Here is an 18,912-nt window from a genome sequence, read left to right on the forward strand (position 1 = left end):
CTAAGAAGGGGCTATCCTAGCTACAAGAGAAAACAAGGACTAGGAGTTGATTTTTACAGAAGCAGTGGCATCTCACACCAAACTCTGTCAAGATTCATGATTTTCCAATCAGTCCAAACTGGGGAAGACAAAACAGTTTAATCAAAGCTACCCAAACACTTTAAATTAAATCTTACAGGACTTTGCAAAATATGTTAAGTGACTGGGAAATAAAGAGGCAAATAAGTCAGTATGAGCAACTGAAGATTAATTTAAGAGTAAAAGCAATGCCAACTATGCAGTGATAGACTGTAACTTAGTTGTTATCACTCAGAAGAGCAGTCAGAACACTGGAGACTTCACAAAAGTTACTGAACAGGCCCAAGTGTACTTATAAGAATAATTATGTACAACATAGTTTTTTCTCATCCCTCAGTTCACAAAAAAAGAGAAATGTAGAAGAAAAAATTATTTAACTAATTTAAAACAGAAGATTTCACTAAAAAAGGAGCAGACAGCTTTTTAAAAAGAGTAACCTGGAATTATGATGACTATTCTCCATTTCTCAAATAGAAATTCAAAAGCAAACATTCAACGCTTATAAAACAAAATGGACAACTGCAATATAAAAAGTAAATCTGGAATAAGCTCCCCAAAATGCTGTGTGTCAGAAATACAAAAAGATTAAAAGAAGCAATCAAACAAATTCTAGCAAAAGCTATCCATGCCTACTAAAAGATACCACCATCCATCTTTCAATTCACCTTTACTGACTGCAGAACAGTATTTCTAAACAAATACTGACTATATTTTTAATTTATATGCCTATATAATATATATGCTTATAAATTATGCAATACAAATAATGTGTTTTTCTACACTGTATGGAAGTTATTGGTACCAGCTAACAAAACTGATATCAAACCTAGCTGTTCCCAATTTACTAGGGGAAGTATCTTTTCCAGCACCTCCCCAAGACACTGTAAAACTCTACAGCTGGATAATACTAAGGAAAAAGCTGCTATATTGCCTTAAAGCTATCTATTAGCACTTACCCTGTACAACCCATGATTTCTGGTCCATCAAAGGAAAAGGGATCAGAATCATCTGGCTCTGACCTCATTCTATACGTCTTTGTCAACACTTCATTTGTGAAGTAGTCGTTTGGTTCAAAATGAAATTCTAATGTGAAACTCTTAAAAAGAAGTGCAGAACAGTAACTTTAGTTATTTACAAACACCTTTAACTTCTTAAACACCTAAATCCAAGCAGTACACATGCAACAGAATACACATTTCTCCAATACATGCATAACTTATTCTAGAATTTTCCAAAGTTGTACAATAAATCTTCAAATCTTTCCATTTACTTGTTCTTGAAATTTCTAGTTATTATACTGCTTGCAGTAATGACAGATCTCCCAGCACACAGATTTCCTGCTACTAATGTATAGGGAGAATTTCTAAATTTTAAAATATTACAACTTTAAAAACTGTCTGATTTCTGCCAGGGAAATATATGAAATTACAGCAATTACACAAAAAGTACCCAAAGGTATCAAAATGCAGTGGTGAAACCTAAGTTATCAGCTATTAAGGCAAATCTCATCAGAAGCTGAAGGTTAAATTTAATATACACTCATTCACAGGGTGATGCAAGATTAGCACTAGACCTTGTACTGCTTTCTCAGAAGCAGCAGCTGTATATTTTCTCATGATTTCCACAAGACAATTGGCTATCGGGCACCATGTTGCTAAAATACAAATAATTCTTAAGATAACATAAAAGTAATCTTGTTTAGTAAGTCAAACTAACCATAGGTTGTCCAACTTCTGAAAATTTCACTTTTATATCTTTTAAGTATTTCAGGATAGGTTCATCATGTTCCTGTAGAGAAAACACAGTGTATTTAATTTTCATAACATTCAATTACACGCACATTTAAGGCCTCACAGAGATAAAAAGCCATGTTTAGAACAAGTTTGACTTGGAAAGAAAACCTTGTTACAACACTGATATACTTCCATGAACATGACCAGCAGATGGCAACAATGGCTGTTACTGAGCCCCCAGTTCAGTACACAACCAAACCCATGCAAACACCATGTACAATTTTTTGTCATGTCTAATACACTTTTCACACACACGTCTATAAGCACCAAAGATTTATTACTATCGTAGAATAGGTTCAAGAAATAAAACAGCAGGGAGGTATTTCAGTGCTCTGTACTCTCACTTGAAAAGTTACCAGAGATGGCATCCAAGTAATGGTTCCATTATTGCTCTCCAATACATATCAAGTATCATGGTGTTTCTACTGCTTTCTTTAGAGACACTTGGATTAATTACCAATGCAACTTTAAACAAAGCCAGATCACTGCCTACCTGAACCATATCACTGAGCAAGTCCACATTTTTGAATACTGTCAGCCAAAACTCAGGGATTCCTTTAGGGTCTTCTTTTTCTTCATCTTTTTTTTCTTCTTCAAGCTTAGCTTTCTCTTTCATTTCATCCTTGAGAAAATAAAAATATTGCGTTTTTTTAATTTTAAGAGGTTCATCATAAGGTTCATCAGTTCTTTGTTGATACCAGTGTCATGTGGATGTTTAAGCAACCATTAAGAATTAGCATCATCATTAATAGCAAGTAATCATTACAAACATATTTTTTTAAAACTTCAACTTAATAAATCTTGTGTCATACTAAAGCTTGAGATATTGATGAGAACTGATTAAGATACTCACTGAAATTTCTTCGTCAGCATCTGCTTTCCATTCACATTCTTCTTCTGTGGGCTCATAAATGGCATTGATGATTTCACTTCGCTGGAAGATTAAACCAAGAATATTTTCTAATTTTCTAGTTATTGCAATCAGCAATACCCTAACCAATAAATTCCTAATCCTAAATTACACAATTAGTAATACATTAACTATCTACCTTTTCTTCTGGCTCTAGAAGATTGATTCAGCAGTTAGGAGGTTTTCAACACACTAAAATAAACACCAAAGTCCCAGAAAAGTTACAGTACCATCTGACATTTGCTCAATTAAAATGAGGTTTGATATATTGGAGTCATTTTGGTAACTATGGAACAGACTTAACTTTTCACTCTCTTAATATTAGTTGATATTCACTTGGATGGCAAAATTGCATAAATTGAATTGAAGGGGCACATATGAGACCAAAGTAATTTGGAACACGAGTAAGTTTTCTGGTTTTTATATTCCCCTGTTGTATTTTAGATGAAGCTTTAAAGTACAAATCAGAGTAGCACTAAAATACCTTGTCAAATAAGGGCTGATAGAGAGCAGCATACTTTCTTTCCAGCTCATGAACTTCCTCATAGAACTTGGCTTCTATCTGTGCACACTGAACTTGAAGGTTCTTGAGAGCATTCACACGTCTTTTAACAACTTTAGGCAAGCTGAAAAATTCAGTGACAGAACTGTTACTAACACTGCATTTTAAGCACATATTGATCTCTCCCTTAACCAGACCCCTTGCAAGTTAACCAACTTGTACCACAACACATTTTACACTCTGTTTTAAGATTTAGAAAGTTTAAATCAAAGCTGCAGCCAATTTCACCAATGCAACTGAAATCCTTAGCACAAGCTCTTAAACTGAGGCTCAACCACAGTTATTACCAGAGTATTCTAAACACCTGGGTAACTCATGAGAGAAATTTGTGCAGTAAATCTTCCTTCTAAAAATAAGTTCTACATTATTAATGAGTAACAAAGTAAAACCATAGCACTGAGTACAACTAAGAAAGGTCTCACCATTAATTTGCTTGGTTTTTTGAAAAAGTTCAAGACAGTTGAGTTATTATTCATTTAGAAATTTCATCTTCAAAATTTGTTGCTTTGTTTCACTGAGCACAGCAGCTGGTAGCACTGTCTTTAAACACACTGTCTGACCCAAAGTGAGCCAGAACCAGCTTGCTAAATGAGCCACTGTATTACAAATGTGTAAAGGAAAGCAATTACTGCATGCCTCATAAATGCAGATCAACTACGGAACATTTTGGCAAGAATTTATAGCAAGTTTTGATACATGAGAAAACTACATGAAGTGCTGCTAATAACATTCCTGTACCAACTAATGCTTATAGTCCAAGCATAAAATTGCTGTATTAGAGACACCAGGCCTCCAAATATCTGTCCATAGTTTAAATAACTGATGTTTCATGACCAAGGCAAAGCTACAAAAGAGAGTCCAAGGAGCAGAAGAAGTGTGCCATACTGTAACTGCAGAGGAAAACACCAGCCACTGTAAATATTAACATTCTTCATGAAACTTCAAATAAAAACTCTTCAATTCTGAGATGCACTACAGACAGACCATATTAGTTTTTCTGCTGAGCAGCACAGTGGTTTATGATCACTAATGCTATAGACAACACTGTTCAGAAAACAAAAGAACCATTTTAACACTCTGCTCATACTAAACGAATGCTGTACCTTTCTATATATCCTGCAGATGTTCCTACAAGACCATCAAGTCTTTCCTGAAGGGCTGCAAGAATCTGAGGATTTTGCATCATCTGCACAGTCAACTGCCGAGCTAAATTGAAAAAGAAGATTTATGTAAGGACAAAGTGCATCTCTTGGACCAATCTTGAAAGAAAGAAAGAAAGAAATTGTGCATAAAAATAAAGAAAATTAGACAAGCAAGAATTACAGATGCAGAAGAACTGTTTAAAACTGTGGGAAGTCTCCCTATTACCAAAACATCTTTCTGATTTATAAAATCTGATTTCCAACCAGGATTCCTAGAGTATAATTTCTGTTCTGATTCTCACCTAAGCTAGCTGGGAAATCACTGAAAATACACATATCTAGGCTCCTGTGGGACACCTGAATACTTACCATTTCATTACTGTATGCCATTTAATTACTTCAGCTAATGAATGTGTTCCCCAAAATTTTGCAATCCACTTTTGAAAACACTTCTTTCATAGATTAGCAAAGCATAACATCTTGAGCAAAATGTTCTATTTTAATGTTATTATTCTGTTCAAGCAAATATGTAACATGGCACTACCAGCAGTCCAAGTAATTTTATTGCAGAGATTATTAGTTATTTCTCTTTTGGCTAATTGCTCTTTAGATTCCATCTGTGCCCCCACACTTTAACTACAAAGCATGAGTAAGACTGTTCAGCACTGACAAAACAAGTATTTTGATATGCACTTATGTTTTTTGTTGAGGGGGAATAATAAAGGATTTATTAATTTCAAGAGTGGTAACACTAAGCATGATTTGTTCTGTTCACTGTCAACTCAGCAGCAAATTATTAGCAACTAATCAAAAGTAAAGAGATACACACATATATACGCACATTAATTTTTTATACTTAAAGCTTCACATGTGTGAAGTTTTTAACTGTTTTCAGTTTTGAAATAATCCTATTACATATCCACAATAATCCTGTGTTTTCCAATTATACAGGTGGCCAGCACTGCCTGGAGATACACATACACATATATACACACATTAATTTTTTATACTCAAAGCTTCACATGTGTGAAGTTTTTAACTGTTTTCAGTTTTGAAATAATCCTATTACATATCCACAATAATCCTGTGTTTTCCAATTACACAGGTGGCCAGCACTGCCTGAACCTGGTATTAACCATGACTACAATGAGTAACTGCAAACAACTATTAAAATCACTCCATTTAAAAAAAGTCCTTGCTTTAGAACTTAAGCACAATTGTCCATCTGGAATTGTTTTACACTTTTTTTTTTTCAATAAAAGCCTTTTAACACACTAACTAGAAAGCACATAGATTTAGAAGTTTAGAAACTCTTGGTTTCAACATTACCTTTGCTGTTGGCATCTTCACCAGTTTCTTCTTCTTCTACTTCTTCAACATCTTCCATATCCTGCTGATCAAGTTCAGACTGTTCTTTGCTATTAGAAATATTCAATAACAGCATCAAGAAGTTAATTTTATAATATACTATAAGGAGCTTAAAGAGCTCAAACTAGAGATTATGTGGGTAGAAACAAACTGTCACATCTTTTGACCTATGACAAGCAATCTTAATAGCCAAACAAAGCCCCATTTGTCTTCACAGAAGTTTCACATTTGAGAATCCCAGAACAGTTTAAAGAATTAGCAACTTCCCAGAATTACAAAGTTCTCTTTTATAAAAAACTCCTTCATCTCCTGCTCTTATCAACCAGTCAAAGCCTCCTGCTCCACATGTCTTCCTTAAGACGTGTAGGCCTTGAGAACTGCAGGTAGGATCACCTGCACTACACTTAAAATGCCACAAAATAAGAGCACACAAAGTCCAGAAAAAAGCCTACATGGAGCGAAACAATAGGAATGGGCAATATTATCTGTTTTTCCCCTCCAGAATTCCAGCTAACATAGGAAGTTGACTCATGCCTTCTTCCACTTTTTTATTTACTTACAATCAAGATCACAAACCCATTTATCATGAGCAACATAAGCTTTTCTCCCACATGCTTTACAAGCCTCAGGTCTTGCCACAGTGCTCAAGGTCAGTATCTAGACTCTGCCTATGCAGGATCTGGAGCACCCAGCCATGAAAGTACAGCACAGGACACACTCAGAGCCTCAGTAAAATCATGGACAGATTTTACTTACTTGTCTATGTCTGCCATTCTGCTAGACTTCAAACAACCCTGCCTATGCAGGATCTGGAGCGCCCAGCCATGTCAAGTACAGCACAAGACACACTCAGAGCCTCAGTAAAATCATAGACAGATTTTACTTACTTGTCTATGTCTGCCATTCTGCTAGACTTCAAACAACACTAGGGAAAAAAAAGAAAAAACAGATAAGAACAGTGGCACTACCTTTTAGTTATAAACTCTATGGTCACGTGGCATAATACTAAAAGAAACACAAATCATGTCAGCTTTATGAAACATGATAAATATATATTACAGTCTGAAGCCTGGCACATCTCCCTTGCACATTTTGAGCTCTGTCTAAAACACAGAAATTTTGAAAAACTTTGTTCTGGTTTAGAACCTATAGATCTACTCACATAAACTGAAGTACCAAGTACCAGCAAAACGCCATGTTCAGTTTTGGATCTTAGGACTGTACTAATATCACTGACTGAAAATTAGTCCTAAGTATAAAACTGGAATATAACCTGAGGATAACTGTTCACTCATTTCCAGCATGTGATTACAGACAGAACATACTTACAGCTACAACAATTTAAGAATGAAGATGCCTTTTTGTGGCTTTATTTTCAATCCCAACTTTACAAAACAAATTCCAAGTAATTCCTCAGAATAGCCAGAATATTGCAACATTTTACCAAAAAAATGATGCCAGGTGCCAGGCTATTTAATGTGACTAATTCCCATATTCAGAATGATCACAATTTTCTTAAATATCTCAGTAAAATCATAAACATGTTCCATACATAGTAACTAGAAACATTTAATATTGAGACTATTGCAAATCTTGCCATGAAGAACCTATGTTCTCAAATGTATTATAAAATGAGTAACATTTTATACCAGCAAACCAGTACTTGGGAGTCTATTCTCCAAAGAGATGTTTTAGGTAACTTGAAGTCCAACACAATACTATACACAAGAAAACACTGTCCCGTTATTACAATCTGCCAGTTATTCAGGAGGCTCCAACTACCAGGAATAATTTGCTGGCCCAGAAAGAAAGGAAACCAATGCTTTAGAGTCACAATTTTACCTGCTCTCATGTAAGCTAAACAAATTTAAGTTTCCTTCAGGAATTTCAACTCCTTACAAGGCATTCAAATGGGAATCTTAGCAGTGTTGGATGGATGTGTTCCAGAAAAAAAGAAAACTCTTTGATTTGTCCAAAGTGTAACACAAAAGCACAATCCCAGTAAGATCCGGATATTAACAGCCAATATGAAGCAACATCTTAGAATCTAAACTTTAGAAATAAACACCCACCTTTTATGTAAATATAATAATCTAAATATATTTTTCTGGTGTCGTAAGTGCTTCCCAAGAATTACATGCAAAGAAGGTATCTGATGTCCTCACTTAGGACCACAATTTCATAGTGCCAAATAAAGATCTAGAATGTAATCAAAAACATTCAATTCTCTAATATGCAGAAAAACTAGAGAACCAAGTCCATCTATCTCAGAAAAATAATATAGTATTTGCTAATAAGTAGGATGGCAGCACTGCTATAAACCAAAGAACATCTAACAATTCAGTAAGAGGAATTACAGCAATATTCTTGACTCATTTTATGCAGATCACATTTGCTTGTCTTGTGATTTCAGTTTTACCCATGTAACAGCTCCCTGTAACAATTCAAGACTCTCCTTTGAATACCGTTCTCAAAGATAGCATGCACTGAAGACCTACAGAAACAGAAAGCATACTACATAACTACAACTCTCACATACAGGTCCCTGTTTTACTTGAGCAATGTAATAATTAGCATTCTTTTTGATGTACACAACATTGTAGCCATGAAAAATATACTGCTTTTTCCTTACACACTTCCTCTTAATTTGTTTTTAATCCAGGACCATTTCAAGGAGACTGATAGTATTGCTGTGCAAAAGAGCACAAGATACATAGCTCATCTGCCTTTCATACATTTTTCTGCAAATGCAATACAGTGATGCTCCTTGCAGAGACCAGCAATTCCTTTCTCTGTTCTCCCTATCAAAAAATGCTTTAATTTCCATAAAACAGAAGGTAGTTCTTTCAACAAACGTGACCAGTGGCAGCACAAACCCTGCGATCTCTCCAAGTCAGTGGGCTAGATGAAACAGCAGCTGAAACACCTTAGAGGTTTTCTGAAAGAGACCAACTTCCACCATTCATTTAAACATTTTTTCCCAAATGAAGATAAGATTGGCTATGACCAAACAATGCCTAAAAACTTTAAGAAATATCCATCCCACCTCCAACAAGGGCCATTAGTCAAAATGTACCTTGGAAAAAAGCAATGACATAATTCTCCCAGAAACACTTGTAGCTTTTAATTACATTCAGATGTGGTAATTCTCCCAGAAACACTTGTAGCTTTTAATTACATTCAGAAAAAACACACTGGATCAGAAGTGCAGGTATTTGACAATTCATAACAAATTTTTATTTCAGAAGCTAGTCCTCATTTTCCCCAAAACCATCCAGGTAAACTGATGATATCACTCAAGTTTCTCAGTTGCAATATTCAGCTCAGAGATCAATTTAAAGCTTTTTCTACACTATGCAACTGTGTAGTAGAGAAAGTTTCACCAGCAGTCTCCTGTTACTGAATTCCCCACTGGCCCTTGTTTTCACCTCTGAACAACTACTCGTCATCACAAATTTTCATCCATCCTTTCACTGTTCATTCTCTTTCCAAGATAATTTCTGACCATGCTAAAGGCATTCATCTTGCAACAGCACCCTGTAGGACTCTGGCATCTGCCTCCCTCTGCTCACTGCAATGGGCAGTTATCACCCTCTGCTTCCTGGCTCTTAAACAACCCCTGCAAGCACCGTATGGTTTCAAATTATGGCCCAGTTTACTCAAAGACTTTGAATAACATTCTTCAAACATTTTTTTTTAAATTAAAATACACTGTATCACGCAGCTGTCAGCTTCAGAGCCTCCCTCTAGTGTGTTTCTCTCATCCGATTTTTCTTATTCTCCTTGCAGCAGTCTTTTTCATGTCCCATGCTTTAATCTTCCCTCCATTTATTACACAACGCGGTATCAGAATGTACACAGTTGGAAGAGTTCTTCTGCAAACTGAGGAGATACTAGTGTCTGTCATGACAATTATCTGCCAGCTCTAGACAACTGTTCTTGAGTAAGGAGACTACAAGGCACTGCCAAGAAAACTACGCTGGCAGACATTTAGGCTAATCTGTGCAACCCACTAGCATGGAAGAGATGTAGTTGCATCACATTTTGTTTACTGTCATTTACTTCAACAACCATAAGTTTCTCTGCAAACACAGCTCTACTGGCTAAAAAAAACCTAAACAGAAACAAAAACACTGCAGAAAAGCACTGAGAAAATGCATTCCTTAAGAGCAAACAACCTCCACTATCTCTGTGCAATGCCCAGTTCAAGGTCCTGGTCTACTCTTCACAGTTTCAAACACACTACATACCACAATCAATAACATTCTAATAGATCACTGCAGTATTTATTTTGCAGTATCTCCCCAGCACTAAATATTTAAATATAGAACTCGTATCACTCCACTTTCCATAAGACAGAGCTGTCCTTCCCAGTTCATTCATAGGTGCATTTACTTGCATAAACAGCAGCTACACCTTGGCATGTGAGCAACATAACCACTAGCATCACTCCCTGAAGTAATGCCAGGGAGATATCAGTTCACCAGTTGTCAATGCAGGATTATAACAAACCTGGATACACCTGGTGGATTACTTCAAGCCTCAGTGTCTAGGTAATTGTTTTGGACTAAGATACTGCTAGGAATCTTAGGCCTCCTGACTGCATGAAGAGGCTTATGAGCACAAATAAAGGGTAGTCTACATCCCTGTATAAAGCCAGCATGCAAAAAGCCTTACTAGTAAAATATTTTATTTCCCTGTTACTTGAACAGCTACAGCCACTGTTTGAATGCAGTAGACTGCATTATGGTCAAATACAGAGGCGCCCACAGGCTTTACTTACAATGTTTTGCTGCTCATTGTAAAAATATGCAGAAGAAAAGCAACAGTTATCTTTTCAGGGCTTGAAAGAGAATGTGTAGGATGTTCACACTACAAAAAGAAAGCAAAAGTACAGAAAAGCAAGCTGCAGTGCAAGTTTCCTATAGGTTTACATTTAAAACCTTTTTCATACAGGTACCTTAACCCTGCCTGCCATCACAAGAAAGCATGTTCTTTATCAAAATGGAGAGGTTGGAAGACTTAATCCAGCACTAGCTTACCCACTTGTTTTGAGTGTATCCTGCAGAATTAGTAAAACCTAATAAATCCCCCCTGAAATTTAAAACTTATCAAACCTGTGTGACAATTTGCTATTTTCATTAGGCTTAAGGGACACTTGATCTTGTTAAACCATCATGTTTTTCAAGAAATGGAGTTTGATACAAGCAGAATGTTCATGTGTTCATCCTCAAGTAAGTCATTAGTGAGCTTTCAGTTTTCATAGATGTTCGTTTCTTCACTGAGTGATTTTGCATAAGTGAAGATAGAAATACAAACTACAAGTGTTCAATGCTTCCTAATCTCTCCTTTATCCACACAGAAACTGACCTGAATTTGCACAGAGGCACCAGCCATGTTACAGCTAGAACACAGACTTTGGTGAGAAGCCTTTTCTTTGTCAGATCAGCTTTGCACGTCCCAAGTAAGCACACCACTATTAGATTACCCGGACATCCGCTCGCCCTCAGGAAGACAGGTCACAGTGAGGTGAAATAGTCAGCTGAGGCAGCAAGACATTCCTGAGACACAGTTCCTCCAGCAAAACAACGGCATTTTTGCACAAGCCCCAAGGCTGGCAGGCTGACAACACATCTCAGCTGTTCAGTACCCATACTGAACACAACAGTACCCATACCCTCCCCTTTCAGGAAACACTCCTCCCCTCCTCTAGACAAATTGTTCACACAGGAGGACAGCTAGTTGTATTAAAAAAAAACCATCAGGATTAAGTCTAGTAAACTATTTGCAATGTGTGCAAAAACCAAAGGTGCCAGACAAATGACATCATACCAGCCAAGTTCAACTCTCACTAAAGACTAAGAAACTCAAGAGTAGTACATTCACATGAAGTTACTTCTAACTGATGTTCTTGCCTAAAATTCCAGGACAATTTGTAAGATTTTTCCTTACATAATCATCATTAAATACAGAAAATAAAAATTAAAATATAGTAGAGATCTATTCGAAAACACTCTTTGACTGCACATGTTCAAAATAATTGTCTGGGGTATTTTGCTCAAAACATCTAACAGAGGTTTGTAACTTTAAAGAGCTCAGATGCTCGGCATCTTAAAGGTCTTTTCCAACCTAAACAATTCTGTGAGAACTGAATGAATTGTTTATAAGTGCACAGTACATGGTATAGGGCTTCACACTTCGAATGTCTTGGTACTACAACCCAAAAAATGCATCACTCATTCCAAACTGTTAGTAGAACCTATGGTAGCAATCACGGGGTAGGGAAGTTGTTATGAGAGAGAAGATCATATAGTTCAATAGCAACTAGGAGGAAAATTTAGCTCTTCTCCAAAAAGAAGCAATTGAATAATGCATCAGGTTAAAAATGTCATTTTGAAAGGGAATAAAGCAGAAAACAGAGTGTTTCGTTTATACTTGTGAGATCAAATTCATGCATGCATTTCCACTAGCATCAAAACTGGTCATGAAACAAGGGGATGTTGCATCTTACTATCCTGAGGGGAGACCTCATCACTCCCTGCTACAACCCAAAAGGAGGAGGCTGTAGCTGGGTGGGGAGTGGTCTCTTCTTCCAGGTTAACAAGCAACAGAATGAGAGGAAATGGTTTAAAGTTATGCCAGGGATGTTTAGATGAGATATTAGGAAACTTTTCTTCACTGAAAAGGTTGTCAGGCATTGAAACAAGTAGCCTAGGGAAGTGCTGCAATTGCCATCCCTGGAAGCACTCAAAAGATGTTTTGATGTGGCACTTGGGGACATGGTTAAGCAACGAACACAGTAGTGCTGGGTTAACAGCTGGACTCAGTCTTAGAGGAGAGGCCTTTTTCAACCTAAACAATTCCATGTTTCTATGATTAACACAGCAGATAAATACGTTAAACAGATTATATCATTCATCTTAAGGAAAAAATATGCCTTCTTAGGAAAGCTGAAGGTCCAAAAAAGAAAATCATTCTCAATCAAATGAACAGAGTAGTGCAGTGCTAGAACATCAACATACCAGATCTGTATGATGAAAGACTTTATCAGCCACTGAACTCTCCAGAGACAATTTCTTTATTAGCGCCTCAAAGTTATTTTATTAACAAAAGATTTCTAACTGGTAATGTAGGAGCAGAAATTGACAGAATTTATTTAAATTTGCAAATCTAGAATAGATAATTAAAACTGTCCAAATACAGGAGTATGATACAATAAAGGACACAGTAAAATTGACAAAATTTATTTAAATTTGCAAATCTAGGATAATTAAAACTGTCCAAATACAGGAGTATGATACAATAAAGGACACAGTACTAATATAAAAGCTATTAAGTTCTGCATAAAGACACTAAGGAGCTAATGATCAGTGGAAACAAGGAATCCAGGTGCCTCAATACAGTAACAAGAAGTAGGTGACACTGAACCCTTTCAGTAACTCAAATCCCTTCATTTTGACACAACTTACTGTGCTAGCACCAACTCATCCACTATGTGCAAAAGACATGCACAGTTAACAGCAGAATGCTAACTGGCATGGCAATATACAGGAATCTTCAGGAGAAGCTGAAGTAAGGTGTCCTGACAAAGAAGAAAAGGTAAGAAATTCAGACAAGAAGCAGCGGTCCATGAAACACACTCAGAACAACTTTTAGGTATGCACATGAGCTTAAATATCTGAGATGGGAAGCACTCATATCATCACATGAGAGATACATTCCTTTCAGAAAGGGAACAGACAGTTTGTTTTCTGAATGCTCTTCAAGTCAGAGAAAGTAAACCCCGCTGGAAAAGCTTACTGTAGTTTTTCCTACTAATATAAAAGCTATTAAGTTCTGCATAAAGACACTAAGGAGCTAATGATCAGTGGAAACAAGGAATCCAGGTGCCTCAATACAGTAACAAGAAGTAGGTGACACTGAACCCTTTCAGTAACTCCAATCCCTTCATTTTGACACAACTTACTGTGCTAGCATCAACTCATCCACTATGTGCAAAAGACATGCACAGTTAACAGCAGGGATGCTAACTGGCATGGCGATATATAGGAATCTTCAGCAGAAGCTGAAGTAAGGTGTCCTGACAAAGAAGAAAAGGTAAGAAATTCAGACAAGAAGCAGCGGTCCATGAAACACACTCAGAACAACTTTTAGGTATGCACATGAGCTTAAATATCTGAGATGGGAAGCACTCATATCATCACATGAGAGATACATTCCTTTCAGAAAGGGAACAGACAGTTTGTTTTCTGAATGCTCTTCAAGTCAGAGAAAGTAAACCCCGCTGGAAAAGCTTACTGTAGTTTTTCCTTAGCTATGCATAACCCTGTATCTCCTTCATTAATGTCTGAATGACAGTAAAGCTAAAAAATGTTCAAAGCATTTCTCTGTACAGTGCTAGACCTTCAGTTACACGAGTATCAGCGGGGTCAAGAGACAGAGGCTGTCACAGGCAAGTACCTTTTATAACAATTCAAGAAAAGGGTTAGGCAAGTTTGAAGTTACTGTGACACTGTACTGATACATCTCGCTTATGGTAATACGGCAAAATCCTGATTCTGGCTGTAGAGAACAAATAAACGTCATAAAAACATTAGAATACTGAACCAAGTAACACAACACAATTGAAACTGCTCTTTCCCCTTCAAGTGGTATTATTTTGCACTCCCTAGTAACTCCTGAGGTAAAGGCATCGACTTCATTTGCCAATGCAACTATTTCATTAGTCCTTGCAGGCCTCTCTACATGTATACCTGTTACAGCATGAAAACCCATTTTCCACATTTCAACTTAGAAGTGCTCTACACTTGTATGAGAATACCAGTTGATGGGAAAAAAAAATTCTGCAAAACAAAGCAGAGGGATCATATATATATAAGTAATATTACTCAGCTATTAGTAACCTCAGGATTTGTCTTCATTCATGTAGAACCCATTGTAAGCTTTCCCCTGAATTTCTATCAGGAAATGAGGATTCAATCAACAAATACTGAACTCCTCTCTCTAGTATTTTTACTGCATTTTAGATAGTGCCTGTTTACTCTTTCAGCAGAAAAGAGCCTCCATACTGAGAAGGAGATGGACTACCAAATTACAAATTAAAATCAGGACTAAACTACATCTGCATGCTTGTCTATGCTACTGACCTGAACTCCGTGACCATGTTCCAAAAATAGGGTAATTAGCACACAATACTGCCTTTGTTCTGAATGCCAAGATTCTGGAGCAGAAAACCTAACAATTTATATTAAGAACAATCTTTCATTATTAGAGAGGTAACAAGTTTAAATCCAAACCTGGAAAAATTAACAAGGATCTTTTCTTTTTTTTTTTTAAACAAATTTACTATAGCTTTTTATGGTTCTACTTTCCATCATGGATAATGGGAAGAACAGCAGCCATCCTAGAGGGTTGAAATCAAAGTCTTTATGCATAAAAAAATATTTGAAATTTCCTAAGACAATATTTCCCAATACAGTTCATATTGGTGCAGGTGTTCAGTTTGTTAAAGAGTGGCAAAGTAATAAAAAAAAATTGTGTTTTAACAAAGTTCTTCAGGTAGCAGAGGGCACTGTAACAGCTTAATGAAAACTCAACTTGTGTGTGCCACAACATCAAACAATGGGAAAGTGCATTCACTGGCTGCCTTGATTACCACAATCAAACACAACCATATTGGCAATTACATTGCTATCTGCAAAACTCACAAGCTGCAGCATTTAAGTTTTTATCCAATTTGACTTCAAAAACATCTAAGCATCCTTATGTGAAAAGAAAATTACAAAATACTGAAAAAAATGTACACACTTCAGAAGTGTGCTTTTTGCTAGAACATCTGATGAATGCAATTTTAAATTCATTCACTAACCAAGAAGCCACTGAAATTCCTAAAATGTATTTAGCAACTTCTTTGCTAGCTTCTGTTCAGTATTTTTTTCCATGGAAGCCAGGCCACTACTAGACTACAACTAACAAGTTAGCATGCACTAAAAAAAGAACACAACCACAACTTTAACACATTTTGGAGGCTATTAGGTGAGGTGTTACAAATGGCAGTAAAGACCTAACAGAAGAATGCCCATGGTTATGGTTTCAGCCAATTTCAAATGAATATAGCTGCAGTTTAAAAATCAGTGGTAAACATGTAGTAGGGCTACAGAGAACTTGAACCATGGAACTCGAACACTGTTTACAAAGTTTTCTTTAGAAATATTCTCTTGCGAATTTCATTCAATCTTGCCTTTGGCACCACTATAGAAGTATGTGATACCTGCAAAACACTGAAGATGCTGGTAAAAGAATCAAGAGGCTGTGTCACGAAGATCTCACCAGTTGAAGCATAGCAAATATGTTTCTGATAAAGCCAACTTGCACAGCCAAGAAACAGCATAAAGCACTATACCAGTTCATACTTCAACATTCAAAGATGAGTTATTCCCAAAACTTTAGTATCACTATTTAACAACTGCTTGAAAGGGTGACTCAAGTGAGGCAAAATAGTATTGAAATCTAAAGTAACAAATAAAAAGATGCAATTCCAACTACTTTAAAATTCAAAGGGTCAAAAACCTGCTACATAAAGACACATATAACTGCACTCAGTCCACTGAAGACTTCTACTCAGCGTGCAGAAGTGGCAAGATCTGAGATGAATGCATGGTGACTAAAACACACAATTACAAAATGTGATCATCCTGCACTTCAGTAATGTATCCTCAATGAAAATACTGTATCCACTGCTCAACGCTGAAGAGAGGAACCAGCTCAGTTAAGGGCCTGCCAACAGAAGCAGTTCACATTTTATACTAATAGCATTAGAGTAAAGAGCAACAAGAAATGACACAAAAATACGTACATAAACAACAAGTTCAAAAAGAACTGATTCAAATTTGGTTTCAATATGAACAATTCTTTTTCATGTACCCTCCCTGTGTTTCTCAACTTGACTTTTCAATGTCTACCAGGTTTTTAACGAGGACCTAAACTAAACCAAAACTTTCCCTCATGGGCAAGTCATCCCACAAGAAATATGAAAGAACTGCTTCTCCGTCCTTTGAGACACTGCATGTTAAACAATACCTAAATAAGTAGTGGATTGAACCAGTCATAGTGCAGATGGTCAGAAAAGATAGCAAGCATTTATATTTCTATCCTGGGTCTTAGAAGTCATGAGGTTTGTCCATTCCAGATTTCAGGCACCCACTTTGTCAAATCTCATAACAAGAATCTCCAACACTTGGCTAAATTCTAGTATCTCTCATGTTTTGGGCAAAGGTTTCTTCATCGCCTGTTTGTAATTTGGTAGTGGTAGTGATAGTTTTTTAAAGAATAAATGTAAAATTGTCAATTGAATGCTTCAAAGTTACAGGTACATCCAAAACCCAGTTTCTGTATCTAAAATTGGCTTCCACCTTTTGAACACAAAAATCTACCAAGGAGCAACTAGCAGTACTTTCTTCTATAGTCCTCAATGACAAGGTGAAACTGTTGATGTGCAAACTGTCTATTCATTATGGCAAGTTAAGATTTAAACTGAGAGACATCACCATTGCAAGTCATGTCTGTACAGAAGTATATTTAATCACACAGCCCCCAAATGCATCTGTATTTTCCAGTACTAAAATCCAAACAGCTTTCTATTTAGGAAAGACCTGCAGTTTAACCTTTGACAAGTAGTTAGGATGCAGATAATGACTTCATTTAAGCAGATGATGCAAATTCATTTAAAAGATTAATCTTTCAGGAAAATACAACTTCATATCTTAAATTATTTATATTTTGAAGTAGTTCCAGAGCATCACAAGTAAATTAGTAAACTTTTTTACTGAATACAACTGAAGCATTAATCTGCAATATGTGAAGTTTTCCTGAAAACTTAAGGTCTAAGTTATGACTAAATACACAAGTAGATCAATAATTAGGATTTTTACTTCTGCATTAACTTTGCTGATTCAAAAAATAATACAATCATTTAGTATAGGAAGCCCTCAAAGCCCTCACACGTTGCTTCTAAATAGCTTAATTTTTCAGAAGGTCATCAAATGAATCCCCAAGCAACTTCAGTGATGCCTTCCAGGCATGTCTGGTCTTCTAGACAAATACATTATGACACCAGACCTACTCTCCAGATTAACAATGCTGGGTGATGAGGAAATGCACTAAACCTCTGAGCTGAGTGAGAATCAGCTAGATTGAATTAGCTTGAATTATAATCACTTTTGAACGCCAAGCAATTTACAAATGAAAACTGACCTATGAGCATTAAACCCATCATCACAACCTTTCCTTGGATTAAACACGTGCTATGAAGCTCCACTTTATTATTTACTAGCCACATCCCTAAGGAGAAGCTTGAAGGAATGCAGTTGCCCAGAGCACTTGAGAAGACTCCTCAGCTGTGCTAAAATAAAACCAGCATTAAAAAGTCTCATTTCCATTTGCAAAGTTCTGTCTTCTGTGTAAATGGCTATTTGCACCTCACAAATACCAAAGCACTCCCAGCTCATGGAAAATCACAGAGCTTAAGTTGCACTGAATGTATATATGGATGCAGAAAAACAAACAGGCATTGAAAGAACACCTGCATCTCCATTTTCTGTAACCTGTCCAATTCCTGCAGTTTCCTTTAGAATCAGATCCTTAGCTAGAGATATGCCATGCAGGTGTTTCACAAGAACCTGAATATGAACTGCATTACAACTACATTAGCAAAAAGGTGAAGATACCAGAGACAAGTTCATTATACCTGTTGTTTTACTGGAATAAACTGGCTTTCACCAAAGGATTGAATCAAAATTCAAAATAGAAGATTCTTGTCTTATCCCCCCCCAACATTTTTCACTATTGAAATTAATACCTTCAAGCTATTTTACTCCTTGAAGGAATACAATTTCTGCCATAAGTCAAGCTCATTGCTTTAACTTTTAGGAGCCTAGTGAATAAACAGGTTTTTATCAAATGTACAGGGTAAGCTAAAGCTCCCTCATAGATTGGAATTCTGTATTAGAGGACATGGTCTCAGCCTGTAAGATCCAGGTCTCACTCAGGGTTGTGAAAACT

At 36.4% G+C, this 18,912-nt stretch overlaps 1 protein-coding gene across 5 annotated transcripts in view; it reads right to left on the minus strand.

The window, feature by feature from the left end:
* The window catches only part of NAP1L1 (nucleosome assembly protein 1 like 1), a 29,654-nt gene that overhangs the window by 8,534 nt on the left and 2,208 nt on the right, over window positions 1–18,912 (minus strand). For 4 of the 5 annotated variants that reach the window (XM_039703977.1, XM_039703976.1, XM_039703979.1 and 1 more), the window contains exons 2-9: window positions 6,741–6,778; window positions 5,815–5,903; window positions 4,447–4,549; window positions 3,266–3,407; window positions 2,725–2,805; window positions 2,365–2,493; window positions 1,795–1,866; window positions 1,035–1,174 (exon numbers count right to left, since the gene is read on the minus strand). In XM_039703977.1, coding sequence (XP_039559911.1) covers window positions 1,035–1,174; window positions 1,795–1,866; window positions 2,365–2,493; window positions 2,725–2,805; window positions 3,266–3,407; window positions 4,447–4,549; window positions 5,815–5,903; window positions 6,741–6,778 — 794 coding nt within the window. Of the gene's footprint in view, window positions 1–1,034; window positions 1,175–1,794; window positions 1,867–2,364; window positions 2,494–2,724; window positions 2,806–3,265; window positions 3,408–4,446; window positions 4,550–5,814; window positions 5,904–6,609; window positions 6,646–6,740; window positions 6,779–18,912 lie in introns of those variants that run through there. The other variant, XM_039703978.1, reaches the window with a different exon arrangement.

This window comes from Passer montanus, unplaced genomic scaffold, assembly GCF_014805655.1.
Source record: "Passer montanus isolate IOZ18808 unplaced genomic scaffold, ASM1480565v1 scaffold17, whole genome shotgun sequence".
In the NCBI taxonomy this organism is placed as follows: Eukaryota; Metazoa; Chordata; class Aves; order Passeriformes; family Passeridae; genus Passer; species Passer montanus.